Source organism: Scyliorhinus canicula, chromosome 12 (genome assembly GCF_902713615.1).
Source record: "Scyliorhinus canicula chromosome 12, sScyCan1.1, whole genome shotgun sequence".
NCBI classification, from domain to species: domain Eukaryota; kingdom Metazoa; phylum Chordata; class Chondrichthyes; order Carcharhiniformes; family Scyliorhinidae; genus Scyliorhinus; species Scyliorhinus canicula.
Genome location: NC_052157.1, coordinates 135833883 through 135848643, shown reverse-complemented (window position 1 = coordinate 135848643; position 14761 = coordinate 135833883). Strand labels below are relative to the sequence as shown.

The window sequence follows — 14761 nt, the reverse complement described above, 5'->3', positions numbered from 1 at the left end:
ATGCAACCATGAAGCAAAGTCTGGCCAATGTTACAGCTTCCATTGGTTCTTGGTCAGCCAACACCAGAATGCTGCAGTGGAAGCTCAGATGACAGTCATGCTGTCATTTTGCTGCCACGTAATCGAAGACTGCTGCTATCATGCCTGCGCATTACAGGGTGTGGGGTGGGGGGTGGGTCTCAGTAGCCCAGCTATCCGTCCTTCAAAAAATCAATAGGATTGCTAAGCATGACCATGGGGGAGTGCCAGTGGCTCCACAGAGCATGAACCTGATCTCCTCTCTCTCAGGAATGCAGCCTCACACCCATGCCACACTGCCAGTGTCTTTGCTACTGCCTATCAACCTACTGCTTTATTCTGCAGCTTCCCATGCTGACGTGGTGCAGCCACCAGTCTTGACCTTCTAGGGACAGAGCAGTTTGAGGTTATCCTTCAAAGCCATATACGGTCTCCCTCTCTGAATTTCAGCAGCCTTTCATCAGTCATGCTGCAGCCATTTCCGAGGAGCACTAGGACAGGCAAGGGCAAGGGGAAGACAGACTGAGGGGACGGACTAGGTTGATTCATTTCTATGCAATATGATATGGTTTGATTTATACATTTGGTTTGGGGCTTATTTTGCATTGTGGCCGAATGGGACACTTGGATGGACTGCGGCGGAGGGGGGTCTGTGGCGGAGGGGAGTCTGTGGCGGAGGGGAGTCTGTGAGGGAGGACGGTCAGTGAGGGAGGACGGTCAGTGAGGGAGGACGGTCAGTGAGGGAGGACGGTCAGTGAGGGAGGACGGTCAGTGAAGGAGGATGGTCAGTGAAGGAGGACTGTCAGTGAGGATGGATGGTCAGTGAGGGAGGACGGTCAGTGAGGCAGGACGGTCAGTGAAGGAGGACGGTCAGTGAAGGAGGACGGTCAGTGAAGGAGGACTGTCAGTGAGGGAGGACGGTCAGTGAGGGAGGACGGTCAGTGAGGGAGGACGGTCAGTGAGGGAGGACGGTCAGTGAAGGAGTACGGTCAGTGAGGGAGGACGGTCAGTGAAGGAGGACGGTCAGTGAGGGAGGACGGTCAGTGAAGGAGGACGGTCAGTGAGGGAGGACGGTCAGTGAGGGAGGACCGTCAGTGAAGGAGGACGGTCAGTGAGGGAGGACGGTCAGTGAGGGAGGACGGTCAGTGAGGGAGGATGGTCAGTGAGAGAGGACGGTCAGTGAGGGAGGACGGTCAGTGAAGGAGGATGGTCAGTGAGGGAGGACAGTCAGTGAGGGAGGATCAGGGCCAGCTCAAGGCACCGGCAACTCGGGCAGTCGTCCGGGGCGCCATGTGCTAGGGGGCGCCAGAGACTCGGGTCCCGCGCATGCGCAGTTGGGCCGGTGCCAACCAGCGCATGCGCGGTGGCCGCCTTCCCCCAGGGCGGCCCCCCCCCGGTCCGCCCCCCCCTCGGGTCCGCCCCCCCCCGCGGGTCCGCCCCCCCCGCCCCCCCCTCGGGTCCGCCCCCCCCGCCGGTCCCCCCCCCCCCCCGGGTCCGCCCCCCCCTTCTTGCCCCCCCCCGGTCCGCCCCCTCTCGGCCCCACCCCGCCCCCTCTTGGCCCCGCCCTGCCCCCTCTCGGCCCCGCCCCCCCCTTCTCGCCCCCCCCCCCCGGGTCCGCCCCCTCTCGGCCCCGCCCCGCCCCCTCTCGCCCCCCCCCCCCCAAGGGCGCCGAAGTTCAGCTTGCCCGGGGCGCCAGCAACCCTAGGGCCGGCGCTGCGGAGGATGGTCAGTGAGGGAGGACGGTCAGTGAAGGAGGACGGTCAGTGACGGAGGACGGTCAGTGATGGAGGACGGACAGTGAGGGTGGATGGTCAGTGAGGGACTACGGTCAGTGCGGGAGGACGGTCAGTGAAGGAGGATGGTCAGTGAAGGAGGGAGGACGGTCAGTGAAGGAGGACAGTCAGTGAAGGAGGCCGTTCAGTGAAGGAGGACGGTCAGTGAAGGAGGAACGTCAGTGAGGGAGGACGGTCAGTGAGGGAGGATGGTCAGTGAGCGAGGACGGTCAGTGAGGAGGACGGTCAGTGAGGGAGGACGGTCAGTGACGGAGGACGGTCAGTGAAGGAGGATGGTCAGTGACAGAGGACGGTCAGTGAGGGAGGACGTTCAGTGAGGGAGGACGGTCAGTGAAGGAGGACGGTCAGTGAGGGAGGACCGTCAGTGAAGGAGGACGGTCAGTGCGGGAGGATGGTCAGTGAGGGAGGACGGTCAGTGAGGGAGGACGGTCAGTGAAGGAGGACGGTCAGTGAGGGAGGACGGTCAGTGAGGGAGGACGGTCAGTGAAGGAGGACGGTCAGTGAGGGAGGACGGTCAGTGAGGGAGGACGGTCAGTGAGGGAGGACGGTCAGTGAGGGAGGACGGTCAGTGAAGGAGGACGGTCAGTGAGGGAGGACGGTCAGTGAAGGAGGACGGTCAGTGAGGGAGGACGGTCAGTGAGGGAGGACGGTCAGTGAAGGAGGACGGTCAGTGAGGGAGTACAGTCAGTGAGGGAGGACGGTCAGTGAGGGAGGACGGTCAGTGAGGGAGGACGGTCAGTGAGGGAGGACGGTCAGTGAGGGAGGACGGTCAGTGAAGGAGGACGGTCAGTGAGGGAGGACCTTCAGTGAAGGAGGACGGTCAGTGAGGGAGGACGGTCAGTGAGGGAGGACGGTCAGTGAGGACGGACAGGCAGTGAGGGAGGACGGTCATTGAAGGAGGATGGTCAGTGAGGGAGGACGGTCAGTGAAGGAGGATGGTCAGTGAAGGAGGACGTCAGTGAGGGAGGACGGTCAGTGAGGGAGGATGGTCAGTGCGGGAGGATCGTCAGTGAAGGAGAACGGTCAGTGAGGGAGGACCGTCAGTGAAGCTGCTTGCTTTAGATCTGGTGGCCAGGGCTGTCTGCTCATGCTGCCAATGCTGTGTACCATACAGCAGATCACGATGAATTTTGATATTTTCTCAGCCAGGTACTACAGGCCTCCTCCTGATCAGGACCGACAGTGGTATAGTTGTGCCAGTGCACCAATAGTCGGCTCTGTCACATCTATGCTGGTGGCATGGTGTCCTAACACATGCTGCGAATGACATTTTCAGATACGAGACACTGAAGTAGCGCCCGAACATATGATCACTAATGAGTCCAATTTCTCACCCCCAATTTTGATATAGATCCTATCCAAAGACAACACAGCAATCCCTGAATATTGCACAGCATGCCAGAATTCATTGTCCATTGGGATTCTCTGTTTCCAGCTGCAGTGCTGTCCTGCCTGTGGGTTACCCGGCGACATGGGGTGGTTTCAATGGGAAATCTCATTGGCAAGCGGTGGGAGTAGACAATCCCACTGCCAGACAACGGTGCACCTCTGAGAAACACGCAGCAGGGGGGCTGGAGAACCCAGCCCCAAGTGTCAGTTTTCATTATGAATTTAAGTCTCTTTAACTCTCTGTTTAAAGTGCTGCCACTAATCCATTGCAAGAATCTATGCGATAAAGAGATGGACTGTCAGGCCAAAAATCCAAGACACAAAATGTGGGGAATATACAACAGATCCATCAATGTTTAAAAGGAAGAGAACGGGTTATGTTTTCAGTTTGGGTGTCGGGAGCTTTTGTGACATTTGTGGTCACCCATATTTCTCACTTCTATTACTAGAACCAAAAAGAAAATTGCGGATAATCTCAACAGGTCTAGCAGCATCTGTAGAAAGAGAAAAGACCCTTTGTCAATGCAGGACATCTGGACTTGAAACGTTAGCTCTTTTCTCTCCCTACATAGAACATAGAACAGTACAGCACAGAACAGGCCCTTCGGCCATCGATGTTGTGCCGAGCAATGATCACCCTACTCAAACCCACGTATCCACCCTATACCCGTAACCCAAGAACACCCCCCCTTAACCTTACTTTTTAGGACACTACGAGCAATTTAGCATAGCCAATCCACCTAACCCGCACATCTTTGGACTGTGGGAGGAAACCGGAGCACCCGGAGGAAACCCACGCACACACGGGGAGGACGTGCAGACTCCGCACAGACAGTGACCCAGCCGGGAATCGAACCTGGGACCCTGGAGCTGTGAAGCATTTATGCTAACCACCATGCTACCGCGCTGCCCCGATGACAGATGCTGCCAGACCTGCTGAGATTTTGCAGCATTTTCTTTTTGGTTTCAGATTCCAGCATCCGCAATAATTTGCTTCTATGACTAGAATCTGCTTACAGGTTGTGATGGAAGAGGCAGAGATGCAGCTGGGATGAACTATCCCAAGATGTTGTCAATATATTCATTTCACTTTCACTCAGCCATAAAGAGATACATGCTTAGATCCTCACATTCGCAAGCAAATGGAGATGATGTCCTGATAGGCAGTAGGAGTTTTCCGTGTTGCCGTTAAGGCAATCTCTTGCCAGATCTTTGTGTGAGACAATAATGGACAGCACCAATTCGAGTTCACACATGGAATTTGTGCAGAACTGAAGCTTAGGAACCGGAGCTGTTACTCAATCAGTGGGACGAGGCGCTTTCTTCTATTCAAATGAACAAAGCAACTGAAAGGTTTAACATATTTCAAATCCGGTGACCTGGTGCATTAACGTTTGAACAAAAGCAAAATACCGTGGATGCTGAAATCTGAATTCAAAAACAGAAAATGCTAGAAGCACACAACAGGCTGGAAATTTCCAGCCGACGTTTCAATGACCTTTCCTTTGAACAGTATTCATACATTTATACTGTATAAATACGATACATTGAATGCCAGCCATGGCTCAGTTGTTTGTCTCTTGAGGGGTTTAAAGCCTTGCAATGTGGTTTTGGCTTTCTATTATGTTACAACTGCTGCTTTTTACACATCTGTCTGAGGCAGCAGGTGTAAGGTTCAGGTGACTGACAAAGCAGTGATTTTTTTTTCACCTGTTTCTGCCTGGACTGCCCTTCAGTTCTCTCAGTGGAGCTTTCCTTCTGAACTGTTTTCTCCTAATTGCTTATTGGAAAAACTTTGTAGGTCTGCCGCATCTGTGGAGAAAGAAACAGAGTTCATGTTTTGAGTCCGTATGACCCTCTCCTAATTACTCAGGCAGAATAACATGATCTTTTCCACTTTCTGTAAATGTACATAGAACATAGAACATAGAACAGTACAGCACAGAACAGGCTCTTCGGCCCTCAATGTTGTGCCGAGCCATGATCACCCTACTCAAACCCACGTATCCACCCTATACCCATAACCCAACAACCCCCCCCCCTTAACCTTACTTTTATTAGGACACTACGGGCAATTTAGCATGGCCAATCCACCTAACCCGCACATCTTTGGACTGTGGGAGGAAACCGGAGCACCCGGAGGAAACCCACGCACACAGGGGGAGGACGTGCAGACTCCACACAGACAGTGACCCAGCTGGGAATCGAACATAGTAAACATAGTAATATTTAACATGCTGCTAGTCCAACTGCCTCTTGATTTAATTGGTGTCTGAACAAAGACATCATCTGCTTTTCCATAAACCACCTCCATTTTGAAAGTTAGCAGGGTTAAGAAAACTTTGCTTTTAACTCCTGTCATTTAAAAACAAAATGATGCAGCAGAATTCTTCTCAGCCATTCCAGCTGCTCACCACTCTATGAAATGTGATTGGAATATTTCCCCATTCCAAAAAAAAACCTGAAGCATTTGGAATGGGGCGAGGTGGGAACGTTTATATTGTATTTCCAATGGTGTCTATCATTTTTAAATTGAATCAAGGCTTCTGGAAGAAGACTTGCTCAACACTTGGAAATAAAAATTTGAAACTCAAGGAGCCTCCAATAGTGTCAGCATTTGAAAGGAATGGCGATGTCCTTAATTTTGATGTCTTCATTGACATCAGTGGAAGTAAATAGATGGGACTGGGCACCTTTGGCTCATTTTCACACCTCTAGGATTTCCTTTAAGAAATTATGAGAGATGCTGCAAATATTTGTCCATTTTGAGAGGAAGGCATTGTTGTGAAATGCCTTTTAAGGGTTAGCAGCATGACTTCACTAGAAGGGAAGTATGACGTGCAATCGAGTCTTCGTTTCACATTTTCCTTTGAGCATTGCACACACACAGCTCTGCTGCTAATGTCTTCAACCTTTCTACCTATATATAACTGTTCTTAGTGTGTAGCCTAAATGAATGAACCCAGAATGTGTTTACCTCATCCCTTCTGAATGTTTGGTGCCTTTATATCATTATAAAAACATGACAAGCATATTAAATTAAAATTCCAATGACTGCAATAATCAGCTGATGTGTCGACTTTCATTTGATCCATAGCTGTCCATCAATAGATCCTTGAATGTCACCAGTCTGATCCAGAAGGAGATCCACTGGGTGTAAAACTGGTCAGCAGTGTGATCGCGTGTGTCCTTGTCTCTTAACTACCACCTGCCCTACTCACTGCTTGGCCTAGTTCCAAATCAGAAATGAGCAGAGGAGTATAGTTGCAGCACATTGAAATATTGAAAAGGTGACCTTTACTGGAGAGTAAATGCCTATCAAAAATTTTAAAACTGAGAAAGGTCAGAGGTACTTATTTTTTTACAACAAATATGAATATATGGTGGGTAAAAGCAAATTACTGCGGATGCTGGAATCTGAAAGGAAGGAGAAAATGCTGGAGAATCTCAATAGGTCTGGCAGCATCTGTAGGGAGAGAAAAGAGCTAACGTTAAAGAGTCACCGGACTCGAACATTAGGTGTTTTCTCTTCCTACAGATGCTGCCAGACCTGCTGAGATTTTCCAGCATTTTCTCCTCTGAATATATGGTGGGGATTGGTTAGCTCAGTTGGCTAGATGGCGAGAGTGTGGTGCAGAATGCCAACAGCATGGGTTCAATCCCCACACTGGCTGTAGTAATTCTGTAGTTCTGCCTCTTTGCCTTTATGTGGAATAGTGCCCTCCAAACAATATAACCAGTTGTCTTTATCTAAAATAGAGAGATGTACACAGTCCCTCGTCGACAATGACTAATTACATACATACCCCCGAACAATTTTTTATTCAGTTCGGAAATGCAAATCTCAGAAGGCAACCGATAGCCACATCATTTGATAAGCTTAACATCACTATTAGCCTGCCACTTATTTGGCAGAGGGAACATTCCTCAGAAATGTTTAGCACTCTTTGCCTTTGAACCATACCTGGCACAAAGGAAGATGGTTGCAGTGGTTGTAGGTCAGTCATCTCAGCTTCAGGACTTCACTGCAGAGGTTCTCCAGGGTAGTGTCCTAGGCCCAACCAACTTCATCTGCTTCATCAATGACCTCTTCTTCCATCATAAGGTCAGAAGTGGAGATGATCGCAGGTGACTGCACAATGTTCAGTATAATTTGCAACTCCTCAGATACTGAAGCAGCCCATGTCCAAATGCAGCAAGACTTGAACAATAGCCAGGTTTGAGCTGACAAGTGGCAAGTGATATTCGTACTACACAAATGCCAAGCGATGACGATCTCCAACAAGAGGGGATCGAACCATCACCCCTTGACATTCAATGGCATTACCATTGCTGAATGTCCCACTACCAACTACCTGGGGGTTACCATTGGCCAGAACCTGAACTGGAAGCCATGTAAATAGTTTGACTACCAGAGTAGGATAAAGACTCGGAATCCGGCTGAAAGTAATTCACCTTCTAATTCCCTGAAGCCTGTCCACCATCTAATGGCACAAGGGAATGGGGGTGGGGGGGGTGGAATTGGGCCTAGGAAGAGTGCTCTTTCAGTACAGATGCAATGGACCAAATGGCCTCCTTCTGCACTATCGGGATTCGATGACTCTGAGTCAGGAATGTAATGGAATATTTTCCACTTGCCTGGATGAGTACAGCTAGAACAACATTCAAGAAGCTCAAGATATCCAGGAAAAAGCAGCCCACTTGATTGCAATCCCTTCCACAAATATTCACTTTCTTCACCACCGATGAACAGTGGCAGCAGTGTGTACCGTCTACAGGATGTACTGCAGGAACTCACCAAGGTTCCTGAGGCTGCACCTTCAAAATCCATGAGTACTACCATCTGGAAGGACAAGGGCAACAGATACATGGGAATATTACCACCTGGAGGTTCCCTTCCAAGTCACTCACCATCCTGACTTGGAAATATATCACTGTTCCTTCACGTTGTTCCTTCACTGTCGCTGAGTCAAAATCCTGTGACTCCTTCCTTAAGAGCACTGTGTGTGTACCCAGGCCACATGGACTGCAGCGCCAGGGACCCGGGTTCTATTCCGGTCTTGGGTGACTGTGTGGTGTTTGCACATTCTCCCATGTCTGCGTGGGTCGCCTCGGGGTGCTCCTTCCACAGTCCAAAGATGTGCATGTTAGTTGGATTGGCCATGCTAAATTGCCCATTGGTGCCCAAAGGTTAGGCGGGGTTGCATGGGAGTGGGCCTATATAGGGTTGGTGTAGGCCCGATGGGCTGAATGGCCACCTTCTGCACTGTAGGGATTCCATGAATAATTCCACGCTCCAACCGCTGTCTGGGTGAAATATACATTTCCTCAATTTTCTTCTTACCTGAAAATAAATGATGCATTTGACATCATTTCAGCCGTATTTTGCAAATCATTGAGAGAATCAGTTATGATACAGTGAATGCAAGACCAGATAAGGACAGCAAATGTTTCTTCCAGAAAGTACATGAGTGAATCAGATGGGTTTTCTACCACAATCGACAATGGTTTCATGATCATCGTTAGACATATAAGTCCGGATTTTTCTTGAATTCACATTTCACCAAGTACCATCGTCGGATTCGACCCCGGGTCCTCAGTGCATTATGCTGGGTCACTGCACCACCACCTCCCCTTTACTATGCATAAGCTGTAAACTAATTGCAAGTTAACTTATTGTTGGGAAATGAATAACTGAAGAGAAATAAGGACAAATTCAAATGTTTATTTTTTCTCGTTAGGTTCCAGAGCTGCTTTTGGACTCATTCGTCCTTCGTTCAGGCTTCGGCATGCATTGGCTAAACACCTATCTGAAAAGAGAGGATTATAACACGGAAGCAGCGTTTTCTCAGTGTTTGGAAATGTCGCTCATTTTTACATGGTGATGGTGCTGCCCCCTGATGCCGCTCAAAAAGAAGGAAACGCAAGTTCACCAAAATGCTGTTTTTTGAGAGCCTCAACAGGATGGAATGAATTGCGCAGCCTCAAAGACTAACAGTACTTGAGGTGGAAGCGAGGGGTGAAGGGCATGGCCAAACCCTTTGTCAGACTACAGAGATTTCTCCGGCGGACACCCATACTTTTCGTTTTCCTCATTGTGGCCTACCTGATGGCTGGCAGCCTGCTGCTACTGCAGCGGTCAGGCTTTTCCATCCAACTGGGCCCACGTGGTGTCTCCAACAGCCAGGCAGTCCCAGCTTCCGCCACAACTGTCCTAGACAAAGATATCCCTGGTCCCGAAACAATATACAGCATGAAGTACAAGTCCAAAATGGCCGTAAGCATGCGGGTGTGGGAAGAGCCAGTGCTGAACAGGAAATTTGGACCGCGTTGGCTGATATCAGGACATCCCGAAATTGGCCATTTGAGACAGAGGTGGTTCAACAGCTTTGTGAAGGAACAAGAGTCGAGGCAAAGACTGGAGATTGGAACAGTGAAGAGAACAATTGGAAGCAAAGGTATTGATCGTTTAAATGCTCATTTGTTTTTATTTTCTTCTTATTCCTGTGGCTGTTTCCTCTAAATAACTCATTGATTTTTATATGTAGCATTTTCAACCGACATAAATATTGAGATACATTGCTTTTAGTGTGAGGAAAATCATAACTGAATTAAGGTGAGCTTCGAGTGGTGTTGATGATGTGGTGGTCTTCAGGATGTAGGGATGTGTTGTTCAGTATGTTGGCTAGGAGTCGAGATAGAATAGAAACACAACAGTGCAGAAGGAGGCCATCCGGCCCATCGAGTCTTCACCGACCCTCTGAAAGTGTACCCTCCCTAGGGTCAGGCCCCACCCTATCCCCTTAACCCAGTTACCCAACCTCTAACCTTTGGACACTAAGGGGCAATTGATCATGGCCAATCCACCTAAACTGCACATATTTGAACTGTGGGAGGAAACCGGAGCACCAGGAAGAAACCCACGCAGACACGGGGAGAAAGAGCAAACTCCACACAGACAGTCAAGCAAGGCTGGGATTGAACCCAGGTCCCTGATGAGCCATCAATTGCACAAGAGACGAGTTGCTATACAAAAGTTAGGCTTTAATAAGCTAGAACTTAGCCATGCGGTTGTCTGCAATAAAATGGACGACCGCCGGGCGCTTCGACTATTTATACTTCGGTAAGGAGGCGTGGTTAACTCAGCCTCTCGACCAATCGGAGAGCAGTCACATGACTGGTCTCAACCAATTGGTCGGGAGGCACATGACTGACCAGGGCCAATGGTAAGCCGGTGTTCTGCACCAATGGCAGACAGGTATGCAAATCATATCACCACAGCCCCTGGAGCTGTGAGGCAGCAGTGCTAACCACTGTGCCACCATGATGTGGGAAGATTGTATTACTGATTAGTGAATAAAAAGTAAGTAATAGACACAGTCATTGGGTATGTGATGACTACACTCACATTTGGACAGATATGTATGTGTACTTTAATCTTTTTGTGCATGTGTTGTTCAAATGGTAAGATGCATTTGCCAGTTGTTTTCCCCCATCATTGTGAATGCTTTGCATCCTTGGCTTCTGATTGGTAAAGTCTGTTATGCCTGAAATTGGAGTATAAGTCACACAAACATTGACCCAAAATTTCCGAATAGGGACCCCTCTGCCTGAGGCTAATTAGATAGAAGACTGACGACTGGCGATAGAAGGGCAGCACGGTAGCATTGTGGATAGCACAATCGCTTCACAGCTCCAGGGTCCCAGGTTCGATTCCGGCTTGGGTCACTGTCTGTGCAGAGTCTGCACATCCTCCCCATGTGTGCGTGGGTTTCCTCCGGGTGCTCCGGTTTCCTCCCACAGTCACAAAGATGTGCAGGTTAGGTGGATTGGCCATCATAAATTGCCCTTAGTGTCCAAAATTGCCCTTAGTGTTGGGTGGGGTTACTGGGTTGTGGGGATAGGGTGGAGGTGTTGACCTTGGGTAGGGTGCTCTTTCCAAGAGCCGGTGCAGACTCGATGGGCCGAATGGCCTCCTTCTGCACTGTAAATTCTATGATAAATTCTATGATAATCTATGACTTACCAGCATGTGGTGAGAACGTTCTGACTGCTGATCTATGATGCAGTAATAACCCATCAGTGCAAAAGTCCTCAAAGAGAGTGATGAAGAAAATCAACACAGAAACCATGTGGTTTTCTTTATGGCATTTGCTGCCATATTTTAGTAAGTGAGTAAGTGTCTAGTGTTCTGGGAAGAGGTCAGAATGTTGTTTGATAGGTAGGCGGATGAGGTAAGTGGGTAGGTGAGTAGATCGCATCTGGGTAGGATGGTAGGTGGGTGAGTGTGCAGGTGCGTCTTGGGAGGAGTCAGGGCGTCAAGTGGGGGGGAATTAAAGGTGGTCAGCTTGAGTGATTGAGGGGGCAGTTGGATAGTTACCTAGGAGTTAGTCTAGGACCCTTCTGTCCTACATTTCCTGGGTAACAATTCATGTTAGTAAGTCAGAACTATCAAAGTCTATGACTAGCTCAGAGCCAGAGATTTTTTTAGTGGGTTCCGGGAAGTGGGGGAGTTTCCCAAATTTCCTGAACAATTCTCATGTAATCAGTGGATTAGGGTTCCTGTGAGCTCCAAAGTGTATCCTGGGTCATAAGCCCAGTCTCTGGTGATCTGGGGACTTGAGATCTGGGCCATTGTCTCCTTATTAACAGACTAGCTGCTGACACTGTTTGTGAGGAAATCAATTGTCAGGAAGGGTGTCCAAGGCTGCGATTCCAGACTCATTTATGAAACTGAAGGGGTAGTTTCCACCTTCACTGCCTGACTGCCAAGCTGGTGTAACAGATTGGGAACCAGTTGTATTATTTGCCCAACTTTCAGCTTATTGAAGTCAAAACAGGATGAACATAAAATGGATTGGGAAACAGCGAGCAACCTACTCTGCCACGTCCTCAGCTAGGCAGTGAAAGTGGAAATCAGTCGCTGGGAGAGGTTCACAGCATGGGCACTTTGGAAGTATAAAGTTGAATGCCCCAAAAAGTCCTCTTCATCTGAGCACATCTTAGAATTTTACAAATGATTGGAAAGGGTTGGGGGGTCTAAAAGAAGGAAGAGGAGAAGAAATGTTAATTTACTTCCCCACTCTACCCAAAGGGAATTTGGCTCTTGGTTGATCCTGAATTTATACAACAGGGAAGAAAATCAGCTTTCATTTTGCTTTTGACCTACTTGGTTTGACTTCATTGCTGATGAGTGCACACTTATGTGAGTTCAAGTGTTTCCCAGGATGTTTTGTCCTGCTGTACATGAAGTCTGCTTTCGCTTTCCCCCACAAGGAAGCTGGGTTGCAGCTGTCAGCCAGAGGAATAGAGCAACCTGAGCTACATTTCTCCATGACTGCCTCTGATTGGACTTCATTGCTGGTTGACAGAAAGCAGGATTGCTGTGGGGGGTCTGACAAATGGTGTCAGTTTTTCTCTCTCCTAATTTGGAGTGCCCTGGTACCACTGGACTAAATGGCCTGGGAAAGGGCGGCAACAATCAGGAACGTAACTGATGCGTTTCCTCAACATCACACATCACCAACCTAAGCACTCTCATACCTCTGTGCCATTGGGTTAAATAGGAAGTGTTCAGTACAGTTGACAGGTATTTGCTTTCAAATTTAATGGACTGTTGCTTTTTCTTTTCTTATTCTAACTAGCCAAATTAAAAGTTTTACATGTTTTCATAGACTGGGTGTGTTATCGTTCAAAATGGGACAGGAGGCGAACACTTAACTTTCTCAATGTTTGAATGACCGGTGTAGGTCGAACTTGCATAAATGTCAACCCCGTGGTGGTTAACAGGAAAAAAGGGGGCAGGACGCGGGACTGTCCCACCCCCCACCCACCCCACAGATGTGTGTTTCTCAGCGCCGTACGCTATCGGCAAGATTCTCTCCTCCCGCTACTTGTCAGTAGGGTTTCCCATTGCAGCCACCCGGGGTTTGTGCCGGGAAAGCCACAGGCAGGGGTGCGCTGCTGCCGGGACCAGGGAATCCCAACGGTCGGAGAATACCGGCCCTTTTCATGCAGCATGAGTAAAATTAGACCCCAGATGTTCAGGGATCAAACTGGAATGAAGAATGTGTCGTATGAGAAAGGCTGAGGACTCTGGGTCTGTACTCGTTGGAGTTTAGAAGGATGAGGGGGGATCTTATTGAAACTTACAGGATACTGCGAGGCCTGGATAGAGTGGACATGGAGAGGATGTTTCCACTTGTAGGAAAAACTAGAACCACAGGACACCATCTCAGACTAAAGGGACAATCCTTTAAAACAGAGATGAGGAGGAATTTCTTCAGCTAGAGGGTGGTTAATCTGTGGAACTCTTTGCCACAGAAGGTTGTGGAGGCCAAATCACTGAGAGTGGCTTTAAGACAGAGATAGATAGGTTTTTGATCAATAAGGGGATCAGGGGTTATGGGGAGAGTACAGGAGAATGGGGATGAGAAAATATCAGCCATGATTGAATGGCGGAGCAGACTCGATGGGCCGAGTGGCCTAATTCTGCTCCTATATCTTATGGTCTTATGCTTTGTGATTAATAATCACATACCAGTAATCACTGTGGTTCATTAATCTAAAGGCATGCGGGGAACCTTTAGATTTTTACCACCGCCAATTCTAGTGACACACATCAATATGTACCAAAAGATCATAAAGACACTTTGCAGAAAGAATAACCAGTGCTCAGCTCAATTTAAGATGGAGGAAAAAAGTAAAAGAATGGATTAACGAGTAGCAGCAAAAGAGTCACAGAGCCATCTGACTCTCTGCCTCACAGAAGGGAAGAAAGATTCTGTCCCAGAATTCAATCCTGATGGTGCAAAAGATTCATGAAAGGGGGGAACTTTATTACTTCATCAGAAAATGAAAGTTTCACCATGGCCGCAATTTAGTGGAAAGGTTTCAGTGTCATTGTGAGCCAGTTTAGTAGGGTGTTTCGCATCGGCCTCATTGACAAGATCCCGGCCCATATTCAACTGCACTTAGTCCCAAAAATGAGCCCCCACACGAATCACGACATGACTGGCTCCCACAACGTCTGATTTGCTCGACATGTCTCAGCTGTTCGCGGTTAACTGGGGGAACTGCTTTCAAACACTCACTCCCAGTCAAGAGATGAGGATGGCAGCGCAGAGACTTGCTCCTTGCTTTGGGGTTGCCAACCTGGCCATGCTTCTCAATGACTTCGAAGTGAGGCGGGGCACCCTGTTCCCCCGAGGAGATCGGACAACCGTCAGCAGGGTTAGTAATGCCATCTAGGAGGCAGTGGCAGCTGCAATGAGTGCCGGCTGCATGACCAGGAGGGCTGCTAGCCAATGGCGGAAGATGAACGACCTCCAACCAGCTGCAAAGGTAAGTTGCGACCTCTCTTCTGGCATCAGTCGCGCCTACCACCCCTCAATTTTCAAACCTCCTCCCCGCACTTCCTCCCCCCCCCCCCCCCCCCCCCAATCCATTGGCTGACACCCTGCACCCTCCCAACATCTGATCATCAAGCTGGTTCTTCAGAACCCCTTGGCACCCACCAGAAAATCTCCTTCTCAGGGGCTGGTTTAGCACACTGAGCTAAA

At 49.0% G+C, this 14761-nt stretch overlaps 1 protein-coding gene across 3 annotated transcripts in view; it reads left to right on the top strand.

The window, feature by feature from the left end:
• Positions 1-14761, top strand: part of LOC119974902 (WSC domain-containing protein 1-like) — a 186931-nt gene that overhangs the window by 59241 nt on the left and 112929 nt on the right. For 2 of the 3 annotated variants that reach the window (XM_038814237.1, XM_038814239.1), the window contains exon 2: positions 8942-9658. In XM_038814237.1, coding sequence (XP_038670165.1) covers positions 9229-9658 — 430 coding nt within the window. In that variant the 5' untranslated portion in view covers positions 8942-9228. Of the gene's footprint in view, positions 1-8941; positions 9659-14761 lie in introns of those variants that run through there. The other variant, XM_038814240.1, reaches the window with a different exon arrangement.